General features: G+C 32.0%; 1 protein-coding gene across 3 annotated transcripts; it reads right to left on the minus strand.

Annotated features, from left to right (window-relative positions):
• Positions 1–9,962: 9,962 nt before the first annotated feature.
• Positions 9,963–20,139, minus strand: LOC141724995 (uncharacterized). Of its 3 annotated transcripts, none has more exons than XM_074527337.1 (14): positions 19,856–20,139; positions 18,719–18,826; positions 18,489–18,623; positions 17,305–17,865; positions 16,945–17,086; positions 16,513–16,836; positions 15,902–16,396; positions 14,703–15,532; positions 14,534–14,619; positions 14,235–14,453; positions 13,855–13,983; positions 12,443–12,787; positions 11,139–11,263; positions 9,963–10,402 (listed from the first exon to the last, which is right to left on the minus strand). In XM_074527337.1, exons 1-14 carry the CDS (start codon positions 19,955–19,957, stop codon positions 10,308–10,310), a joined length of 3,696 nt encoding a protein of 1,231 aa, XP_074383438.1. In that variant the 5' UTR covers positions 19,958–20,139; the 3' UTR covers positions 9,963–10,307. The 3 variants fall into 3 exon arrangements, with proteins under 3 accessions (XP_074383438.1, XP_074383439.1, XP_074383440.1); XM_074527338.1 differs by having other exon boundaries at positions 9,965–10,402; positions 11,139–11,254; XM_074527339.1 differs by lacking the exons at positions 9,963–10,402; positions 11,139–11,263; positions 12,443–12,787 and adding an exon at positions 13,329–13,463.
• Positions 20,140–23,431: the final 3,292 nt, after the last annotated feature.

Consider the following 23,431-nt stretch of genomic DNA (forward strand, 5'->3'; position numbering starts at 1 on the left):
CCACTTTCATCTAATCGTGGGATCACACTTTCTTCATTGAGTAAGACAATATTGTTAGTGTTTTCTCCATATTCTGTAAACTATAATGTAGGTTCATCATCTGGTATTTCTGACAGATTTATTTCTGGTTTTTGTCCACTGTCTCTCTCTCTTCCACGCCTTGGTTTACGACATTCGGCGGCATAATGACCATGAACATTGCAATTGAAACACTTGACTCTACTTTTGTCCCGTCCAGCAGAGTTGCTTCCATTTCCTTCATCTGATCGCGACTGTTGATCTCTACCAGTGGATTTGTATGCACCTCTACCTCTTCCACGGTTATTTGACACATACCTTGGCTTCTGATTGTGAGTTCCAGGAGTCCCTCTTTTATTGTGACGTTTAGACCACTCCTCTTGTGTGAGAAGTAGTTTGCCACCAGAATTGTCTGTCCGACCCCGCATGCACTCTTCATGTGCTTTGAGTCATCCCACAACCTCATTAACGGTCATAGCCTCCACGTCGCCAAATTGCTCTATCGTTGATGCAATTAGAAAAAATTTGGAGGGCATTGCTCGTAGCAATTTCTTCACAACGTAGTATTCTTCCAGTGTTTCTCCCAGTATGCGAATGTTCATCACGATTCCATTCACTCTCATGCAGAAATCTTCCAGGTGATCACCGTCGAGTTTAGCTTTTAGAGTTTGCACCTTTGCCGTTTTAACTCTTTCTGCTCATATACACATTAATTTAACTGCCTCCCATGCTTCTTTTGCAGTCTTTTTATCAGCTATCTATTAGAGAATTTCTTCTGGTATTCCCTGATAGATTGCTGCAAGTGTCACCTCATCCATTTTGGTCTCGACTGCAGATTTAGGATCACTGTTCTCTACTGCATCCCAAACGCCTTGTGCCTGCATGAAAACTCGTATTTTGATCGACCATGCAGTGTAGTTCGTACGTGCCAACATTGGATAATTCAAGTCAACTGTCCCTTCCTTTGATTTTGACGTGTCCATTGTTGTTGTCCTAGACATGTATTTGGGCATCCACAACCTGGTTAGCTCTGATACCACAATGTTAAAATGTAATGTATATATATAATGTATATGAGAATTTTAGAGTGCAGGAACTGTGTTATTTCTCATTTAGCCTTGAAACAAATTTACAGCCGTTTATAAAAGCAAAAACAAACGCACACACAAGGTAGTGCCTACAAAATAGGAACTGAATGCAAATAATACTCCTACACTACATCAAAAACTGACTCTCCTAAAATACCTCGTTTACTGATGTGACTAAGTCTTCCTGCTGCAACTAGATACTTAGTCCTAATTTATTTCTCTAGTTTGGATTAAAACAAAACAACTAATTAATAACCTTTATTAATAAGCGGACCCATTTTTTAAGTGGTACACTATTAATTTTGGTTTCACCAATTTTTGGTACCACCAACTTTTGGTTTCACTTATTAATTCATGTATATCTTATAATTCTACTTTTGTATCACTTATTAATTCATGTATATCTTATAATTCTACTTTTGTAGGTCTTTTAATTCTACTAAAACTTTTGGTTACCTCCTTTATCTATACTTCTATATATCTTATGATTCCATTAATTTAGTTTTATTTTTGTTATCTTATACTTCTACATATTATATGATTCTATTAAATTTGGTTTTATTTTTGTTTCACCCTTTTGGCTTCAACTTTGTATTCCAAATTCCCTTTTGTATTGCTAATTCAATATATTATACGTACTATAACAAACGTAAATATATATAGCCTTTTTGAATCATTTAAATTTTTTTAATATAATAATTAGAATTCTATTTTAATTATATTTATCGATTTCTAAGTGACACCAGGAACATCCTAATTCCATATATTAATATACATATCGTAACAAACAGACTCCTATTTAAAAATATACTACCTCCATCCCCCTCATTTTTTTACATTTCTTTACAATTATTTACATTTTTTTTCACATGCTTGACACGAATTTTAAGGCAATTATAAAGTATAGTTCCGTAATTCATTTTTAAAATTTTCTTTTTTTATGAAAATTTGAATATTATATTTTTATTTAAAAGAAAAAAAATTTAAAAAAAATTATGCAACTACATTTAATAAGAGAATTAAAGTGGGTGTCGAGCCCCCGTCCCCCGATGTAAAGAACTGAGGGGGGCGAAGGGAGTATTATTTTTAGCCGTATTAATTTAGTATAATTATTAGAATTATATTTTAATTATACTTCTTTATTTTTAAGTATCACCTAGGTATTCTTCTTTAATTTCTATATGATTTATATATATATATATATTATTCTACTCTTTTTTTAATTCAAATTCTTATATTGATTTTAACTCGGTAATCCCATTTCTCATATGACTCAATAATATATTTTAATAAAATAATAAAAATTTTAAAATCGTATTATAATTATAATCTTTTTATTTATTATACTTAATAACCTTTGTTCATAAGTGAAACACTCTTTCATGGTACTTTGATTTCATCTATTTTTGGTTTCATCAACTTTTGGCTTCACCCTTCACCCTTTTTTGAATTTCATTATAATCTGTAACCCTGAATTTATAATTTTTATTTTTCTTTTACTTTTATGTGACTTATAATATTATATGTATTATTTTACCCATTTTTTTAGTTTTCAATTCTTATATTGATTTCAACTCAGTAATCATATTTCCCATATGATTCAATATTATATTTTAATGAAATAATAATTTTTTGAAATCTATAATAATTATAATCTTTTTATTATAATCATAACACAAATATCGTATCTTTATTAATAAGCTAAACACCTTTTTTAAAATGGTCCCAAATTTGATATCACCTTATTTTTGTTCAACCCATATTTTGGTTTCACTCGAATCATCTTATTTCTGATACACCCTATGTATTATTTTATTTTTAATGAAATAACTAAATTGTTTAAATCGTATTGTAATTAATCTTATTTTTATTTCAGCTCGATAATCCTATTTCTGATATGACTCTATATATCTCTATAACAATTTTTAATAAACTATTGAAATTGTTGAAATTATATTATTATAATTCTAATGCAAATAATGTATTTATCACATGTATATTATAATTTTTTTTACTTTTCTTAAAATTATTGTAAATAAAAATATAAAATTAACAATAACTTTAATTCCCGATTTGTTCTCACCTTTATTTCACCTCTAGATTCAAATATTTTGTACAGTTCTAATTATTTTTCAATAAATTAATATGATTATTAGAATTATATTGTAATTATAATATTTTTAATAATCAATTATTCTGTAATAAATAACATATTTAGAAAATAATGGTGATTTATAATGAAAAAATGTACGAAATACCCCACATTTAAAATCGGATGCCCGAAAATACATATTAGCGTGAAATAGTTGTTAAAATACCGGTCAACTCACGCGTACTAATATTCCGTTTGAACTATACACATGTTTCTTATACGTGATCACTGCAATTAAAGTTTTAAATTAGCTGAATAAGAATGTTCAACATGCGTATCATATATTAAAAAAATAAAATAAATATATGCATGTTCGACATGTTTATGCCTAGATATATTCAAAACATACATTACGTATTACCCACACACATTCGTTTAGTGGATATCTTGGGCAATCCTTCCTATCACTGCATAGTTTGGGTTGAGTTTTTTGAGTAGAAATTAGAAATTTTGACATAACACTTATATTATTATGATTTTTAAAAATTATTTAAATAAATTAACTCGACTCGTGCTTCACACGGGTTATCAACTAGTAAATATAATAAGCCAGCAGTATGCACCTATATATATGCACCTATATATATTTGTGATTCTTTTTTTAGTAAGAAATTAATTCAATAAATAAAAGTCATACGGGATCTATAAATACAGTAGCGTCGAACAAACATAAAATATAAACAATAGTTGATTAATCCATCTATTCGGGAGAAACAATCACGTCATTTGTTGAAAATGATATATTTACATGTAATCGCTTCATCACATCCAGTTGTAACTAATCTTGTTTGAGCTATCGACCATAATTGCAATCACATAGAAACTTTTATTATTAAATCAAAAATCATACTCCCACAAACAAAGGAGAGAAATACCAAAACTCTCACTAAGGAAAGATTACAATCAAATTGAAATTACGAAATAAAAGTAAGCCTTAGATCCACAAAACAAACCACAAAAAATAAGAGAACCCGGACCCTTAAAAACGAAGAACCACACGCTTAATTGGAGAAGATAGAAATCAGAATGCTCCGATTATTTTTGAAAAAAATGATAGAAATCAAGATATAAAAATAAAGATAAAAACAATGAAAAGAAAATAAAGATAATATTGCTCCTCCCGTAGACAGATGTATTCGTGACCACATCAATGGTTGGAATGCTAAAATCGTTGATATTCAAGAAGAACCCAGAGAGGTGAGATGTTCAGCACAAAGTATTGTTGTATCCGTCGACTTTCAACATTCATTAAAATGTTATTTACGACGTCTTCAGATGGCATACTTTGTATTTACTACGTCTTCAGATGGTATACTTTGTATCAGATATTTAATATTGAATCAACTTCTTCGGCATACGATTTACTCAAGCCAGAGTTTAATAAGTTGACATTAGGAACCCTGTCCTTGCCAATGTACATTCCGGGTACAGGAAGAGTATCTCCGGTGCCTCCTCAAGGAAGGGGACCAGATTGATGAACTTTTAGGACTTGTAGATTGACCAAATAATTACAATCTTGTATTCCGCATATGAAAGTGTCTCGATTACAACAATGATGGTGATTGGTGATTAGGTATCTTCATGATCATGCAAAAGCTCTTGAAGAAATCCGTGTGTGGCACATACTACAAAACTTAAATGCAATCTTTTTAGCATATAATTCAGTGCTTGTTACCAAAATTTTGGTTTTGTCCAACTATGGGACGAACACTTCAGAATTCGTGAACGTAAAAAGCTAAAAAGATTGACTGGAATTAATGCAAGTCCCTGACTTTTACGGGTGTTGTAAGTGTTGGAAGTAATAATTTAAAATTATTTGAATTATTTTTTGGATTGATTTTAATTAAGTTGTTGAAAATAGAGTTAAAATATTTATTAGATAACATAGTTTTTGAATTATAAATAAGTGGTTAAGGTTACCTATTTGTTAGATGTATTGGTTGAATGTACACATATATAAAAGGGTTGCAGTGTATTTTTATAATGTATTGCATTAGATAATAAAATTATATTTTGTTTTAGTTTACATTTTTGAATACTTTTTATCAGTTATCATTTATTTATAAAAAATCTAACATGGTATTGGACTATGTTCGACTGGGTGTCAAAATTGCTGCTTATAAATGAAGAAATGGAAGACAACGGATAGTGATACTGCTAGAGATTTATGAAAAATGTGTCTCAGAGCCTAAAAAAATACATATTTTTTGAATTATTGGTAATTATGTGTGCACCAAGAAGAAAAGTGGAGAAATATGGTTTAATGGTAATGGGAAGTATATCAATGATCAATAGATCCCGGAAGAAATTAGGGAGACAAGTGCTCCTTGAAGAAAAGTGGAGAGAAGGGTTCTAATAGTGATGGGAAGTATATCAGTGATCAATAGGAGTGAAGTGCTCCGGAAGAAATTATGGAGTTAAGTACTCAACTACAATGGTGGTAGTGATGGGAAGTATATCAGTGATCAAGCAAACTTTTGAATTAAGAGGGAGTGTTGGAAATAATAATTCAAAATTATTTGAATTATTTTTTGGATTGATTTTGATTAGATTGTTAGAAATAGAGTTTAAATATTTATTAGATAACCTAGTTTTAGTATCATAGATAAGTGATTAGGGTTAATTATTTGTTAGTTGTATTGGTTGAATTTATACCTATATAAAGAGTGTTGCATTTATTTTTATAATTTATGGCATCACATAATAAAATTATATTTTGTTTTAATCTGCATTTTAGAATACTTTTTTATCACTTATCATCTATTTATAAAAATCTAACAGTAAGTTCAGTAAGAAGAGTGAGTTACAGGTAGGAACTGAAACAATCTGTTATGATATCCAGGTGATATTTGAAGCCTCCGTGTTGGCTACTGTTGTCAATGGGGTCTTGCGGAAAACAATAGAAGATATAGAGTTAAATTGTAATTGTATGCAATAAGATATGCATTCGCCAGGAGGTGCTTCCACTCTACTTTCTACAATGGAGAACTGTAAGAACCTTTGTACCGTTATGGACAGATGTGACCAATAATAAAAAAAAAAAAATGTGCAGTCAAAAATAAGGCCTTTTATGCTTAAACCTGGGAGGATCAACTTATTGGAACCAAGTGAATTCACAATGCATTTTGTTGTGACAGGGTTTATTATTCCCAAGGACTGGAGAATCTATGTTTGCACGAAGGAGATAAACTATGACCTTTTTCTCTACCCAGAGCCTTTTACCTTTAATCCCCGGAGATGGCCGCAGGTAATCTAAGCTGCAATGTCTTTTGTTTTTAACGTATATGCAGTACTTACAGTACTATAGTTTCTACTAATAATAAATGGAATTGCAGGATAAGAAGAGTGAATCTCACAAGCACTGTTTCTTTTTCGGAAGAGGTAGCAGGCCGTGCCCCGGGAAAGAGTTGGGGATTGTTATAACTTGAAATATCTATATTTCTTCATTACTTTGTAACCATTCCAACTACAGCTGGTAATCCCACATATGACTACTATATCCTACGAATTATGAGAAAGCATAATTCGGAAGTTAATAGCCAAATTCTTAGTATTTTTTTTGACAAAGGACTCTTACTAATTTAAGACATGATTTTGAATTTGAACTCCAACAATGATCCTTATCTTCATTTCTTATTATTATTATTATAATAAATTTGAATAAAATATGAAAGGAATAGACAGTAAAAAACTAAAAAGAAGAGAGAGATCATTTTTTGATAAAAATGAAATAAGAGATAACTTGTGATTCCTTAAAGATAGGGCTGAGTATTCGGTTATTCGGTAACCGAACCGAAATATAATTCGGTTACCGAATACCAAATAAGGGTAAAAATCAGAACCGAATAGTGAACCGAAATAATTTCGGTTATTTACCGAACCGAAATATTTATTTCGGTTAAAACCGAAAACCGAATTAAAAAACCGAATTAGGAAATTTTTTTAAAATTTTAATAATAAAATATTTAATAAATTACAATAAAGATTAATGATTGTACAACAGTTAACCTTATACTCTTAGCTCCACTTTCATGCTCCTGAATATTATGGTGTGGTATCCTGATTACAATAAAAATAACTCTAACTAGTTTGTTCAGTTTTTTATTTTAGCAACTAAATTAAAAATCATGAAAACTAAATATATTAAAATCTAAATTAGGCAAATAGTAATTAAATATAACAAATAAAAAGAGAGGGAAAGTGAAGTTTGGAACGGGGAATTGATAATTCAAGTGAAAAAAAAGCAACTAGGTAAAATAAGTAATATATAAATAAATATATTTATATATATATTAATATATATTTTTTATTATATTTCGGTAATTTCGGTAATTCGGGTATTTCGGTAAAAAAACCGAAAATGCTGAATAACATAAAAAATCAGAACTGAATTAAAAACCGAATTATTTCGGTTCGGTAACCGAACCAAATTATTTCGGTTATTTCGGTTCGGTATTCGATTAACCGAACCGAATGCTCACCCCTACTTAAAGATAAGGTATAAGAGAGCTGTCATATAAGAAACCACTAACACACTGTTTGAGTGCAATTTTTTATCGTATTTCTTATATTTGAAATTAAAAGCATGTTTAAGGAAGTTGTTGAACTTAGGGTGTGTTTGGTATTGCTGTTGCAGACAGCAACAGCAGCTTTTCGCTGAAAAACAGTTAAAAAACTGTTTGATAAAATTTAAAATATGTTTTTCTGAAAAATGCTTTTGACTTAAAAGCTGCTGTTAGAGAAAGTAAGTCCCCTATGCTTTTAGAAAAAGCTGCTTTTCAGTTGTTGCGGGAAGCAGATACTAATTTCACCATCAAACCTTACCAAAAGCATCATTATTTTTAATTTTTTGCATCAAAACATATACGTATCAAAAAAATTACCAAACAGTCATCTGATTTTTACAACAACACTTTTTCCAGCAGCACTTTTCTAACAGTACAGCATTTTTTAACAGTAATACCAAACATAGCCTTAATCTTAGGCATAGCCAGACATTATGGAAGGCCGCTCATCTCATAAGCACACAGAAAAATGGAAATGTTGCTTGAATTAGAGCACTTGATTTTGACAGTTTTTTTTGTCCAAGGAATACTAACTAACCCGAGACTTGTACCAAATTAGTTCCGACATGACTCGTGTTGAAATTTAATTAGTTGGTGTATATAAATACACGCAGAATCTCATATTATTCTAAGAAATTTATCATTTATAAAGTATTTGGAAAAAAAATATAATAATATTTAAAATTTCTAATATTTTTCTTTTTTCTAACATGTATTAGACAAACACGTCGTGATTATATTTCTTTGTGTATATATACCTTCATCATTATACTTGAAGTTAATGTTGTGTTATAGCAAGAAGTTGGGAAGCAGCTTATCGGGTGTTAGGCCCAAGTATCATTTATTTTAAGATAAATGACCCTTTTAAAAAAAAATCATTGCAAAACGAGAATTGATGTAACATTTTATTTTTAACCATGCGTCTTTCGTTTTTAGCTTTTTAGTTTTTTTAATAAAAGGCAAAACACAATCTCGACTTGTGTTGCTCATTTTTAATTTTTTCTTATTTTAAAAAAAACGCAGCTTGAAGTTTGGTTTTGCATATTTTTTCAAAAAAAAAATATTTTTTTACTCTAAATGCCAGAAAATGTTGTGTTTTCTGAGCTTCTAACGCTACTCTAAGAGGAGTTATGTTCGTATTTTTTTCATATATATAAATATTTTAATATTTTTAAAATCCAAATTAAAAATTGATGGAACTTAAAATATTAAGAATGATTAATAATTAGAATTTGCAGTTAGGCCCTAAACCCTGACTTAAATTAGGGTTAGACTCTAAAGTTTAGGGCTTAATCTTAAAGCATAAACCCTAAATCGTTGTGTTATTCTTGTTACCGTACACTGTGTTGAAAATGCGTATTTTTTGTAAAATTTTAAAATTCAGAATACGCATACTATATATGTGTAGTCCGTAGGTATTTTGGACAGTTTGTCCTGTCAATGAACATTCGGGTCACTTGAAGCTGAAAAATAATATATTTTAAACATTCTACTTTAAGTTATATACTTAATTGAAAAAAAAACAAAAACGGTAACCGAAGTTAGGTTTCTAATATATATAGAAAAACGTGTCTTCAAACCTTATTTTAAATTAATATTTAGGGTCATCTTTTCAGGAAGTGACATTAAGGCCATTTGTTTAAAAATAGTGATATTTTGGCCCTTTTTTTCTGGATTATCTTGAAATTTCCAAGAGTAGAGGCTCCAAATGGACTGAAGATAAAGGTCTCTGGTTACTGGGATTCTTAGGAAATATGAAAGCAGACAGGGATTCTAATTTGATAGATTGCAGCTACGATTATAGTGAGTCACTATCGTCCTCATTGTTCTTCATACTTGTTGTAACTATTGATTTCTGGTAAAAGATCTTGACAAATTTGGGTATGGCAGTTTTTAGAATGATGGTATTAACATATACAGGAGTTAATCGTCAACCTGTGCCCTGTTGCAAATAAACTCGCACATGCACTAAAGACATCCCAATCCACAACATTCTCAACACCACCCTCAGATCTCGGCACTTTCTCTATCAAGACATTGTAAGGCCATATTTCCAAGCTTTTTAGCAAAATTAGTACTTGTACAATTAATCACTGAACAGTTGGGATTAAGCTAATAATAAGTCGTATAAGAGAGCAGTAGTTCTAGGTCACGTAAATCAATGTTTAAAATCAGCTCAAATTTTGTCACTTCTAATCAGTGTGAACATTGAGATAGACAGATATTGTTGGAGGTGTCTCATTGTACATTTCAAGATCATCAGGCTGCTTTCTAGATTAACATCGACTATACATTCTTATTGATTAAAGTCTGTCACTTCAACCAAAACTGAACTATACATATGTTAGATTCAGCTACTTGTTGCATTCATGGCATGAACTTGCATGTTTGCTTAAAACAATAGGTTGGTACTTGTACAACTAATGAGTTCCATGCCTTGTAAAGTTTCTCATTTACTTGTATCCTTGTAGCAGTCAAAGATTGTTAAGAGTGCGAGTACACTCGCAGCAAACAATCAGCAGCTACAGCAAAAGCACCCGCTCTTGAATCATCAGTTGCAATACACGAGACAGCAGATCCTGATTTCAGCACAAAGAAAAACACAAACCATTTTTAGGTTTTATAAACTCATCAAACTTAAACAGGTGATTCACCGTACAATAATATCGAAATATGATCAGGATGTAAATCAAAAATCGATTAAAACTTAAAAGAGATTTTTAGAACACTGACAGATATTCACCCTAATATTAGAGCTCTTTGAAGAAGTTATAACCAACATGTTGGGTTTTGAATGACAACTAATTTGCTGAAGAGACTAGAGATGACATGCTATCATGCTGTCCATGACAAAATGAAAATCAGCAAACACTCTGAAAAGGGCAATCGTGACTTTATGTGATAAAACTTGTTTTCCCTAAAATATACCTTTTAAAATTATGGGTTAATGTACTCTGATCATAACTCATAAGCTATTGTACTGATTTCAGTTACTCTTTTGCTTAATATTCATAGTACTACCAATACTCTTATAGGATGTGATCGAAAATAATTTACAATATCATTTCAAAAAATTAAGTATGACACAACTAGAATATAGTTCTTGCGAAGAAATGTAGCCGACATTGAACCAAAAGATTGGTAAAAAGTTTTTTCTTCCGTAATCATCAAAGCTTAAATATCTTTTGTCTATGTAATGTGATAAAATCAACAAATTAAATATCAACTAGTAACAGACAAGACATCTAGAATCCGTGTTCCATATGGAAGCATATACCATGAAAAAAAGATAATGAGTTTAACTTGAATATATACCTTCAAACTGCTGCAGATTTCCCAGAATAGCACCTGTAGAAAATTCCCAAATATCCACATGCCCGTCACTTGTGCCAATAATTCCATGACCAGCTAACGTGCCAACTGCAACAGCCCTGGATATACTAAAATTTAAGTTTCCATGAGCAACTAAGACTAGGGCTGAGCAAAACCGAACCGAACCGTGCTAATTCGGTTCGGTTCGGTCCTGATTTTTCAGAAATTCGGTCTATTCGGTCCGAATAGACCGAAATAAAATTCGCTCCAGTCCGATTCTTGTAAAAAATATTTCGGTCCGGACCAAATAGACGAATAGACCAAATCATAAATACTATAATTTTATATTATATATATTTTACATATATCTTAAAAATTATAATCATAAATTTTAATTTGTAATTGTATTTATACACTCTTAGAACTCTACATATCACCTTAATATAATTATATTTTAGATTTTATAATTTTTGGTTTAAAATTTTAATACAATTTTATTTTTTTCAAAAAATTCGGTCAGTTTGGTCCAAAACCGGACCGAACCGAATTATTTCGGTTCGGTTAGGTCCATGATACAATTTCAGTCCGGTTCGGTCCAAGGATTTATGATAATTCGTTTTTTCCCGAATGCTCAGCCCTAACCAAGACCCTATTTCAAGAACGTGAAAATACCTTAACTTCAAAATAAGAAGGAAAAAAACTGCATTTCTAGTTTTACAAGTACATAGAGTTTACGTAAAGCACCAAAGACAGTTAAGCAACTCAGAGATTATTATGATCAAAATATCTAATGCGATTACATGCCTAATATACAGTCTGATTCCAAAATCTGTTTCTGATCCTGAATTGCTACAATATATATTGGCTTTGGAGTATACTCATTTCTTCTTCACAAAACATCAATCTATTAGGCCCTACTTTAGTACTCCTTGCTTATTACTGAAATTATACTCAATTATAATTTATGGATATAAGAGATATTGCACTCTTTCACAAATTGAGTGAAAGTCTTGACATAATCCTGCAAACTCTCCCCTATGACACTTATATCAATAACTCAAATATACTATACCCCTGAATAGAAAGAAAGATAAAGTCGGACTAACATGTTTACACAAAAATGTCTGTACATTTATACTGCATGCAACAAGGATCCACTAATTTGTTAATAGCAAAACAGGAGAAATTAATTTAAGGGTAATGCAAAGAAATCTCAACCCTGTAAGATGGAAACAGTTTTTACGAAATGAGAACCACTCAATAAAACAAAATGCCTAACTATGCGAAAATAACAAGTATCAAGGCACCTTGAATCCAGAATATCATCCAAAAGAATTTCATTATTGACCAACAGGGCTTGTCTCCACCCAAGTGTATTCATTTGACAATCACTTGATAGATGTCCGGGCAGATCATTATTTGAGATGAGAAGGGGGAGTAGCACATCTTTGCCTTCTACTGAACATGTATGGTTATCGATATTTTCCAGGAACAAATTGGTACTTGCGTCTATAATATTACTAGGTTGCTCCTCATCTAGGCCTGCAACAATGCCTTGCCTTCGCAACATCAACAAACCAATTGGAGAAAACCTACATACTGGGGTGCTTGGTGCAGAAAACCTTGATACCAGAATGCATTTGGCTATATCCCTGAAAATTTTTAGAAATGATTCGCATCAGATACCACAAGAATTTTGGAACTACTTCTATTATGCTGCTTTAGAAAAATAATTGTATTGGGATGAACGAGATAATATTATGATTTCCGAGTGCAGTGGCAGAGCTACATAGGATCTAGTGGCCCCCACTAGGGTAGAACAAATTATAAAAGTACATAATATTTATAAAACAAATTACATATAAGTACTTGGGAAAATTTGTTTTTAGCCCCCACTAGAACAAAAACATTAAAAAGATATATTAGCTATAAACTTTTCTTCTATTTTAGCCCCCACAACTTAGATTTTTCTGGCTCAGCCACTGGCCTAAAAGGTAGAACAAACCAGATAAAAATTTATGGATTGGCAAAAAAATACATACCACAAACTAAAGGAATAAAAGATGGCATAAGTTAGTCCAACACCAATTTTATGGAGTTCTGGCACCAATGCCAAAATGAACAATCAGTTGAGGGTGAATCATATCAGCTATCAGTTGAAACCACAAAATTATCCATTGGGGAGTAATTTAGTGCTGAATCCTCAACTAACCGCTACTGGTGTGTTTCTTTGGAAATGCAACCAAGATAATTTGTTATGCCGGGTGGTTCTTCCGAAATGCAGGTACGATATTCTGTTATACCACTTTTACGTCTTACATATCAACTCTGTATTTAAAATTTAATGCAGCAGTGAGTTTGAAGCCAAAACTTCAATGTATAAGATACTAGAAACTGCTAATGAATGCAACTAGGACAGAAACTGTCAAGACTTAATATTAGCAATGGTTTCGGATTGGAGGCTGATGCACTGTGAGTGCTGAAAACTGAAATCAAACAAACCATAATTATAATGGCAACGTGAAACTGTAAGAACAATTTTCCTGTCATTGATCCCCACAAAGATTAAAATGTAAAACTTCTGGATATATTCTGTATGTTAAACCAGTTGCTGACAGGTGTGACTTGTGGAGGCTAGATAAATAAAAATTGAAGGGGAAGATGATCAAATATTACCCTGGCATATAAAATACGTATATAACACAGAGAGGCGGCATACCATAAACAAAATATTCCAAACCCATTGTGACCAAGAACAAAATTGGAACACTTTGGTATTCTCTTTAACTCCATTACATATGGATCCATGTAATCAGATGTGGGCAAATAGCTTTCTGTAATATATTCACTGCACATGAGAATTTAAAGCAAGAAGAACTTCATTAGGAAAGAATGAAACTCTTCGGTTTAAAATTTATTTAAGTGGAAAGTATGAACAAGCCAGATTACTATATATGCGCTATTTAATAATAGTTTGTTATGTTTCAACAAAAAAGCAATGGAAAATTGTTACAAAAATAAGAGACTAGTATCAGAAATAAGAATGTGTAGCTAATGCTAGAGGAACAATGGGCTAAAATATTTTTAAAAAATGTATACCTCCAAGATGAGTTCATAACCCAGAGGTGCAACCTTCTGCTCTGTTCAGCAGCGAGAAGATAATTTGGTTCACATACCAATATACAGTGTATAGTATCAGCTGTTTTCAGTGTAGCCACAACTGACAAATATCCAGGTTTTACTTGAACAATTTTAACTGCATTTTGCTTAGATGAAACAGATATGCATTCTGGGCATGGACAAGAAATATTTGCCTTCCTAAGAACATGAAAAAAAATCAACTTAATTTACCGCCAAGTTTTTGTATAAAATGAACAAATGATTCAAACTGAATCAACCTGCAATAAGGAGCTTTAAAGCAATCAAGCAGAACAAGATTCTGACCATCAGGAGTGAGTTGCATACTAGATCCATTTAGTGCAACCTGTAAAAAGGAAGCATGTCAGTTGGTATATAATAAAAATCACTAGATGACTGGATCCATTCTCAATATAACACTGAACTCACTTCTCTGCGGAGGGCATCATCTGTAACTCGAAATAAAATTGGTACATGACCAATCAACGAGGGGCACCCTTTACTTTGTCCTTGAGTCGGTGTTTTATGCATATACAGAGTCTGCTGTTCATCCACAAAAGAACCACATAACACACATATACATATCGCATCGTTGTTTGTGCTCAACAAGACTGATAAAATAGGCCTAGGGTGAACATAGCAACCCATGAGTACAAAATTATTGACGAGATCACTGTCATGCTTCGTGTTGGTCTGAGCAGTCAAATGGGAACCAGTTTCCTCTATATTGCTCGAAACTAATTTGCTTCCAGAGATTTTCCCTTGGTCCAGCAACAACGGTCCAGGAACATCTAGCTCCAGGAGGGCTTGGTTTCGAGGTGGCTTCTTGTTACCATAATTTTTAGAGTTCTGTTCATGGATAGCAGGCCCATAAAAACTTTGAGTTGGTGTTGGTGATGTAACAGAAAAAATATGACTTAATGGAGCTTCAGCTACCATAATGCTTCTTTCTTGATGATTAGTAGAACGTTGTCCATCAAACTTTTCTTCATACTTTGAATCTTGTTTACTCAAGTTGTAACTTATATTCTGTTGAACATTGTCTAATTTAGCTATACTACCAGTGTTACATGCGTCATTAAAACTTCTACAAATTATACTTTCTGAAAGAGGAATATCTTGTTGTTCTGCTAGATCACCAACATCTGGGATTTGACTTAAAGATTTTTCAATAGTATGATCTCGTGCCTTTTCAGCATTGATCTCCTTAACTAAACTTTCTTTGGGATATGTTTCCACATCAGTTGAACAAATAGTTTCTGAAATGCAATCACCATTGAACTAATTAGTTGGGGGTAAAGTAAAAGCACTTTTTTTTGAAGAAACATGAAAGATCAGAACACAGCAATAGATTTCACCATGGCATTACTAAACTAGGAAAATTAGAATAAGCATTATAAAGAATCAGCCCTTAGTTGGATAGAATAGGTAATTATGTATAAGATTATACTCATTATGATCTATGTGGACAAGAATGCCAGCACATCAGTCAATGATAGTTTACCAAGTCATTCAGATCTGACACTGGGAACAAGTGAGAAATTTTTTATGGTAGATAATTGAAAGGAAAAAGTCATCATGATAAATTAGAAACCATGTTGTAAGATTAGGCTGACCCAATAAATTACCTTCAATAGAACTACAGGAAGTTTTAACAGCATTTTCTTCATATGGAAATGCAGACTCTTTTGACAGCTTTTTCTTTCTATGGAATTGAAGCCTCTGACTCAAGGTCTGATGTTCTGTATGTAAAAAGTGTAATGTGACGCCACCAACTGTTGAATCCTGCAACGCATCAACACTACCAGGAAGTTTCGTAATTTTTGGTGTAGAGTTGTCTTGACCAGAGGTAATCAAATCTTCTTGGATAGCACTTGAAACTATTATTGACTGATCATCAACATCCCTCTCAGTTTGATTGCTATCATAACTATCAGGAACCATAGGTGCTACATCTCCAGAAGGAGGATTGATTAAACACTGATTATCGACATTCATCTCACTGTGATTGTTGTCATAACTATCAAGAACCATAGGTCCTATATCTCCAGAAGGTGGTCCCATTAAACCAGGATCCGTACTTGGCATATATGCTTCTTCCCTTCGTTTTCCTCCATCAGCGTCTTCAGTACTCAAAATGCACATAAATGAGATGGACATAAGTTTTAAAGATGTAAAAGCACACCGGACATTGCAACAAAATTAATTATGTAGGGTGCTGGTTGAGGTTTAGAGTTACCAGAAGAAGTTACATCCACAAAGATGCTTGTCTTGCTGCCTTTATATGTAGATCTCTTCTCATAGACAGAAATTCCTGAAGGGTTTACAGTAGTTTTTTTCTTTCTTGTGTCTTTTTTGAGTAGAGGAAGCGCTCGTGGAAGAAGAACCGTCATCATTGACGTGGTTATTTCTTGCCCAACTAAATCGTCACTCTTTTCAGAACTAATTTGTTCAGTAGATGTCACAGCGTCCTCTCCTAGACGTGACTCAATTTTCGAATTGTCAGAAGAAATTAAGCATGCAGCAGTTAACTCGTTCATGCCTTTAGAGTTCAGAGTGCCATCTACATAAATAAGGTCAATAGCTAAATGATGGGGTTAAGGATATTTAATTATTTTCTATCAAAAATTCACAAATGTAAAATAACTAACACATAAAAATGTTGGTTTACCTAATTCAATGTCCAAAGAGTCTGGTGCAAAAAGCTGCAAACTGTTGATTGTCAGAGAAGTATTTCGAGATGATGTCTCTCCTTTCTCCACCTTGTCTAAGGAATTTAATAAAGGTGTGCTCATAACTTTACTCCTATTAAACTGTTAAAATTTAAGAATGTTTCCTTGTAAATAATTGCTATTATAGCTACTTACACCAAATTCTATCAAACCAAATCTGAATTTCAAAAGAAAACAAACTTCTGGTTTGGTGAAACTACAAATATCATTTGACGGGAGATTACATATAGATAAGCAAGGCAAGGAACGCTGACTACAATCACGGAAGATAGAAATAGGAATATAGAGTAAGTTCTTACAGGTTCTTCCTCATTCAGCATGGTGTCTCTCATAGCAGCACTGTTATGTGAAGACATAAACACACTCTCATCTTTGTTGCAGACTTCCTTGTTGAAATGTTCAGGAGAGTAAACTGAATGAAGACACTCTTTTTCCTCATCTATAGTTTTTGAGGTTACTGATGCATCTATGCTTCCTGATTTAATACATACCCCGTGACTATCAATTGGGGAAGAGCAGGTAGAACTTTTCGGATTCCGGATGTACTTCTTTTGACTCCTAAACTCCGAAGCTGGAACATCTGTACTATGTGTCCGATATTCAAGTTGGGATTTCTCTAAGGTTTCACTACTAACTGATTTCACAGCAGAGACTCCACATTTCCTGCTTCTTTTTCCTGTGACCTGTGGTTTTTCCAAGTATTGTACCAGATCAGGTTGTCTGCATGGTTCCGTGCAGCGAGTTTGATGCTTCGTCTCCAAATCCTCTTCGCAGCTGCTGGAAGATGCCGCTTTTCTATTAACATTGGCAACCAACTCTCGAAATAATCTGAGAACAAATTGGTTTTTGAACCCAAAAAACTGCAAATTACATGTGAAAGAATGGCACTATTTAGCAAATTGTACTGTTTCCTATTAGGCGACACATTGTTCGGGAAATCATGCCTTAATAATGCTACACATTAGAAATTTTATGTAAAGGATCTGCAGAAGGGTCATCAATCAATTTTAGAACAAGTCTTGTAAGTAAATGTAATGGGCAATGCTTTCAACAAATTTCTCAGATGCGCTCCACATAACCAATTAGAAAATTAAGTCTAGAATTTCACATGCTTAGGAACAAAGCAAGTCCTTCTAGATCTTAAATGTTTTTAAAGCTTTTACTATAAGCCAATATATTATGAAGATTAGGAATAAGTCGCCAACTCCATTGCAATAAGTTCATTTTAACCCTTTCTTTGATGATGTGCAAAGACAAGATAGAAGAGTACAACATATTTTTCCATGGAAGGGCTCATAATCTTATATTTTACTGTAATAAGTAATAACTGCTTATTAAATAAAATATCTGTGCTTCTTCTGGTCAAAATGAGCCATAAAAGACAGGTCCCAAGTAACATAAAAGATTATAGCATTGAAAATATCTTACTGTATGATCAGTAATATAATTGTAAGATTTTGTCTTGGATGAAATAAGGTTCTACCTCAACACCATCTATCTTGCATGAGGATCTCTTGCCATTCCCCAGTTTCATAAGACCAGCGCTTGTCTTTTGACAGCTCTTCCATGCAATATCTGGGGTGTGCCCAGAGCACGACTGCCCAGCACTGGATGTAATCTGCATATCGATAAAATGGATTTACTTCAAGAAATAAATGCCAACAAGATCTATTAAGTATTGCATGCTCTAATCGTACGTGGCCAGGCACACACCGTAAATGAAGGACCTTTAGGACCTTCACAAATTTGCATTGTGTAGGCGATGCCATTGTGAGTTCGCATAGCATGGTACCCAACTGGATATGGATACCTATCTTTACCCTGAAAATATCAGAAGTTAATCTATTAGGAGGTGAAGCAAACACAAATCGCTTAAGCACTCAAATCATTTAGACAAACTAAACTATCAACGTCTTTACTGACTTATGGAGTTCTGAATCAATGTAAAGTGCTTTTTCATATACTCAAGGCAATTACTATGGACACGCATAAATGTTGCTCTAGTAGTATTTTGCAAGTCAGGGAGCCACAGTCTTCGGAAAGTCCTCGAAGGACAACAATCACATCTTGTTTACCAGTCCCATATATATACACATAAATAGACATCTAGTTGAAAATTAACTTTTGACCGAAAACTCTAATCACTTGCAGACTTCAAATCACGAAAACACAAAAAAGAGATTTGATATCTTGCCCTTTTTTCTTGAACACTACTGGTGCCAGAAATAACACAAAAATCGAACATGGTCATTTTGCAATATTACATTTCCCATCGCATAATTCTTTGAAATCTAAATTTCTAGAGTTGTTTTCTGCTGTTCAACACCGTGACTCAAAGTTCAAGCATCACTTCAGCCCATCTCCACAAATTGAATTCATCGCTATCGTGTTAGACTTTCAGCACATACAGACATTTCAACAATAGACATATGTACTTGACCTATCAACTTAAACGTAATTACAATTAATTAGCAAAAAAAATGTAATCACAATTAGATCAATCCATAAAATCAAACAATTACATTATAAGCGACCTAATAAAAAAAATTACAGTATCATCTCGAGAAACAAATACGTAAACCGCACTGCACACTTACTCGACTAATCACGATCAACAATTCAATCACATTCATTTAACACACACGCAGTTTGAATTAACAAATTAGGTTAATTAAATTTGATTTCGCAGAGATTAACTACAAATCCTCACGAAATACAAATTGAGTAAAGCATAAATTGAATTGAAATAATCGAAACTCTAGAATCATCTAGTGACATAAACGCAAATAATATACTGAGAGATATTTATATATTTATGCCGAAGAGGGGAGAGGGAGATGAGAATCGAACCCTGGATGAGCTCCAGTATTTCTTGTCTAGAGGACCGTTGTATAATGAACCGACTGAGATAATTTCTAGACCGTCCGATTTGTCTCTCTCTCTTTTCGCCATCGCTGCGTGTAGCTTCTCTCTGGTGCTTGTGTGTGTGAAAAATAATGGGGGACTTAAATGGCGGGAGATAAAGGCACAAATATTTTAAGCTATTTGGATTTTCCCGCCTTCGATATAATCCCCAGGTTCCACTTAAATCAATATACCGCATAAATCAATACGATTCGATCACAGGACTGAGATGTGCTTTGCTTCAACGGCTAAAAATAGCTCCATACATTTTAGATCGGAATTACAAATATATTTTTGGTTTTATATTTATGACTATATAATATTAATGTACCTTAAATCGGTATATGTTCCAAAAGCTTGAATTTCGGGCCTTCGGGAACGTAACGTGATCCACGATGGGCCTTCGGGGGCGTTATCTTATATTTTACGCTGAGTTTATCTGTTTTGAACTTATTTTTCTGGACTTTTTTATAAACGTTATATAAACTTTTTAGGGTATAACCTAAACGTATGTTGTAATCTGTTTTACTTGGATTAATTAAATTTTCTCTTTTTATGCTCTGTTCCTTATATTTATTATAATTTTCCTTACTTCCGTTATAATAAAATTTAATTTTATAAATCACTAAATAAATTACTGCTAAATCTTGACAAATATTGAAATATCAACTTATCATACATATTAAATGAATCCATTTTAATTTTATCATTTCCTTATTACATCTACATTGATATTCACCATATAAATTTTATTTATTAATGGTTAACGTGAGTTATATACTTCTTTTTTTTAGGGAATGGAATGATTTCCGTTGATATGAAGGAATTATTTTTTATTAGTTATGCGCATTGAAATAGGAAAATTAATATATGAGAAGTATTATTTTGTACCCGGTTTTTATTTATCAAATTATGTTACGAACTGTCAAAACCACTTATTCGAAATAACTAAATTTGAATAGAGTAGTTTGACTTTGTTGGATTACGAGTTATAAATTGGTTTGAATATTTTATGAATTGTGAATCGTTATGTAATAAGAATAGCGAGACTAAAATGCACTTTATAGGTTTGTGTATTAAATACTTTACACATCGATAACTAAATCTCAAAAATAATCAGTTGTATTGTTAAATTATAGATGACGATAATTTTAACCATAAATATTACGATAAGGATAATAAGTAAAATGGGGTTTAATTTTCGAACGGTTAGTTTAACAGTAAAAAGAATAGTTAGATCTTTGGTAAATAAATCAAAGCAGTAAGATCTTATTGGAGAATATTTTTCATTTAGGTTATTCTACCACAAATCCAAGGTTCAATTCTCACAACATTATTAAAATTATTTTCTATTTTGGTTATTATATAAAAAATTCACGTTTCAAATATGTGCAACTGTAAATTTAGAATTTATATTAATAGTTCAAAACGACATATGCAATTAATAAAGAAATATTAATATTTAGAATAATACATTATTAAAATTATAATCTCTTAAAGATTTATCACATCTTGACCCTCAAAGTTTCACCGAAAATACATATGAACCCTTAAAGTACAAAACCTATCTATGTACCACTGAAGTATGGTTTTTGTACGTATCGGCCCTATTTCCGGTTATCGGAGACAAAATTTTCATATTGGTAGTCCGACAGAGGGGTAATATCGGAATCTTTGTGTTAATATGTGCAAATATACATATTCAGTATGTTCAATTTGTACAAAGTCTTTTTTTACTTATTTATACCACAACTTTTTTTGAAACCCATTGTCATTAACCTACATAGGGAGAAATGGCATGTGGATATGCATGCAAATATGTTTGATCCCTTAAATAAAATTGTTGATCATGGAGTAGGCAAATTACATCGAGCTACTTCATTATCTTCAAGTTACATGTGAACAATTATCTTCTTCAAATTACCATTGTATACTCAGCGTAACTGAAATACATTCAACAATTAACCTTTATATGAATAAAATCATAAAAGATATATTAGCTAGACCTTTTGTGATTGGATATAAATATAGGATGTTTTTTTGGATATTTCTCCAACATTTACGACTATATACTCTTCTGAGATCATTCATCACCAATTATTAGATGTACTTTAATTTATACAACTTAGAATTGAATAAATCATACATGCAAGGGGCCGAAGAATTAACAATTGATTGTAGGGTGTTGAAAGTAAAATAAGCCACGTTCACGGCTTAATGGACTGTGAAGTTAACTATGTTTGCCTGCCTTCTTATTTGAAGACCTTTATTTGATAATAATATTATTTTTCATTAAATTTGAGTCTGAACTTTTACATAACATGCATTATTCAGTATGTGTATATGTAACTTAAAGCAAATACAAAATAATATCACTATAGTGCTTCATTTTGTTGTCAACAATTTAAATCTAAGACATGATTTACCTCTTTCACCTGATTTAATCACCTTATCGATTTAAAGGTTCTAAAATTGGTAGACGGTTAAGGTCACTTATTACTAATTAAATTTACAAGTCACACACTATAATTGCATAACATAAACATAACAAGATGATATATTATGCACTACAAACACATTGATTCCTTTTTAAATAAGAACAATGAACAAAAGAATTGAATGTTTTGCTTGCTGAATGTGTTAATGTGTACAAATGAGCATACTTCAAGGGTCGAGTTATCAAACTAAATGATGAAATTACTTATTTACCCTCAGTCGATATATCTAAAAATATTTCTGAACAGAAAAAGTGTTGAAATATACAAAAGCCATACTTTAGTGGCGCAGAGATACGTTTTTGTACTTCGAGGGTTCTTATATATTTTCGGTGAAATTTTAAGGGTCGAAGTGTTATAAACTCATCTCTTAATGATACCAATTTACCAATTTTTTTTTAATATATGGGAACTAAAATAATATTAAGAAAATAATTATATATTTTGTAAAAGCTCGCGCATTGCATGAGTTGTAAGTTATTTGTACTAAATTACTATACTAAAGGAATTATGTCATAACATATTCAAATTTGTATATATATAATATCTATGTATATATGTATATTAGTTTTAAATAATGCATGTCACTAATGAAACAACTATTATATTGCTAATATTATAACTACAATATAAAACAATGCAAACTTTAAACAAAAAATCATCAATCATTCTGTGAAATCCAAGCATATCACCAGCTAGTATACTAGCTTTTTATACCAAACTCAATCCTTTGTTTATAAAAAATACAACCTTTGCTCCACTTAACATCAGTAATCCACTAGTATTTGTCAAAATTTAATTTTAGCAATCAATAAGATTTATCGATCCAAGTTTGTGACACTCAAATTTTGAGAGCCCCACGGGAAAAGGAAATTACACCAACAATCAGGGACTCTTGTTAGATATTGAATGCAAAGAAATGTAATACATAGTGGGGTGAATGTGATTATTGGATTTTACTTGGCTATAAAAATTATTTGGATTATGGTTGAACAAAGCAATTAAAAAATGTAGAGATATTATGTTT

The sequence above is a fragment of the Apium graveolens genome, chromosome 5, assembly GCF_009905375.1.
Source record: "Apium graveolens cultivar Ventura chromosome 5, ASM990537v1, whole genome shotgun sequence".
Classification (NCBI taxonomy): domain Eukaryota; kingdom Viridiplantae; phylum Streptophyta; class Magnoliopsida; order Apiales; family Apiaceae; genus Apium; species Apium graveolens.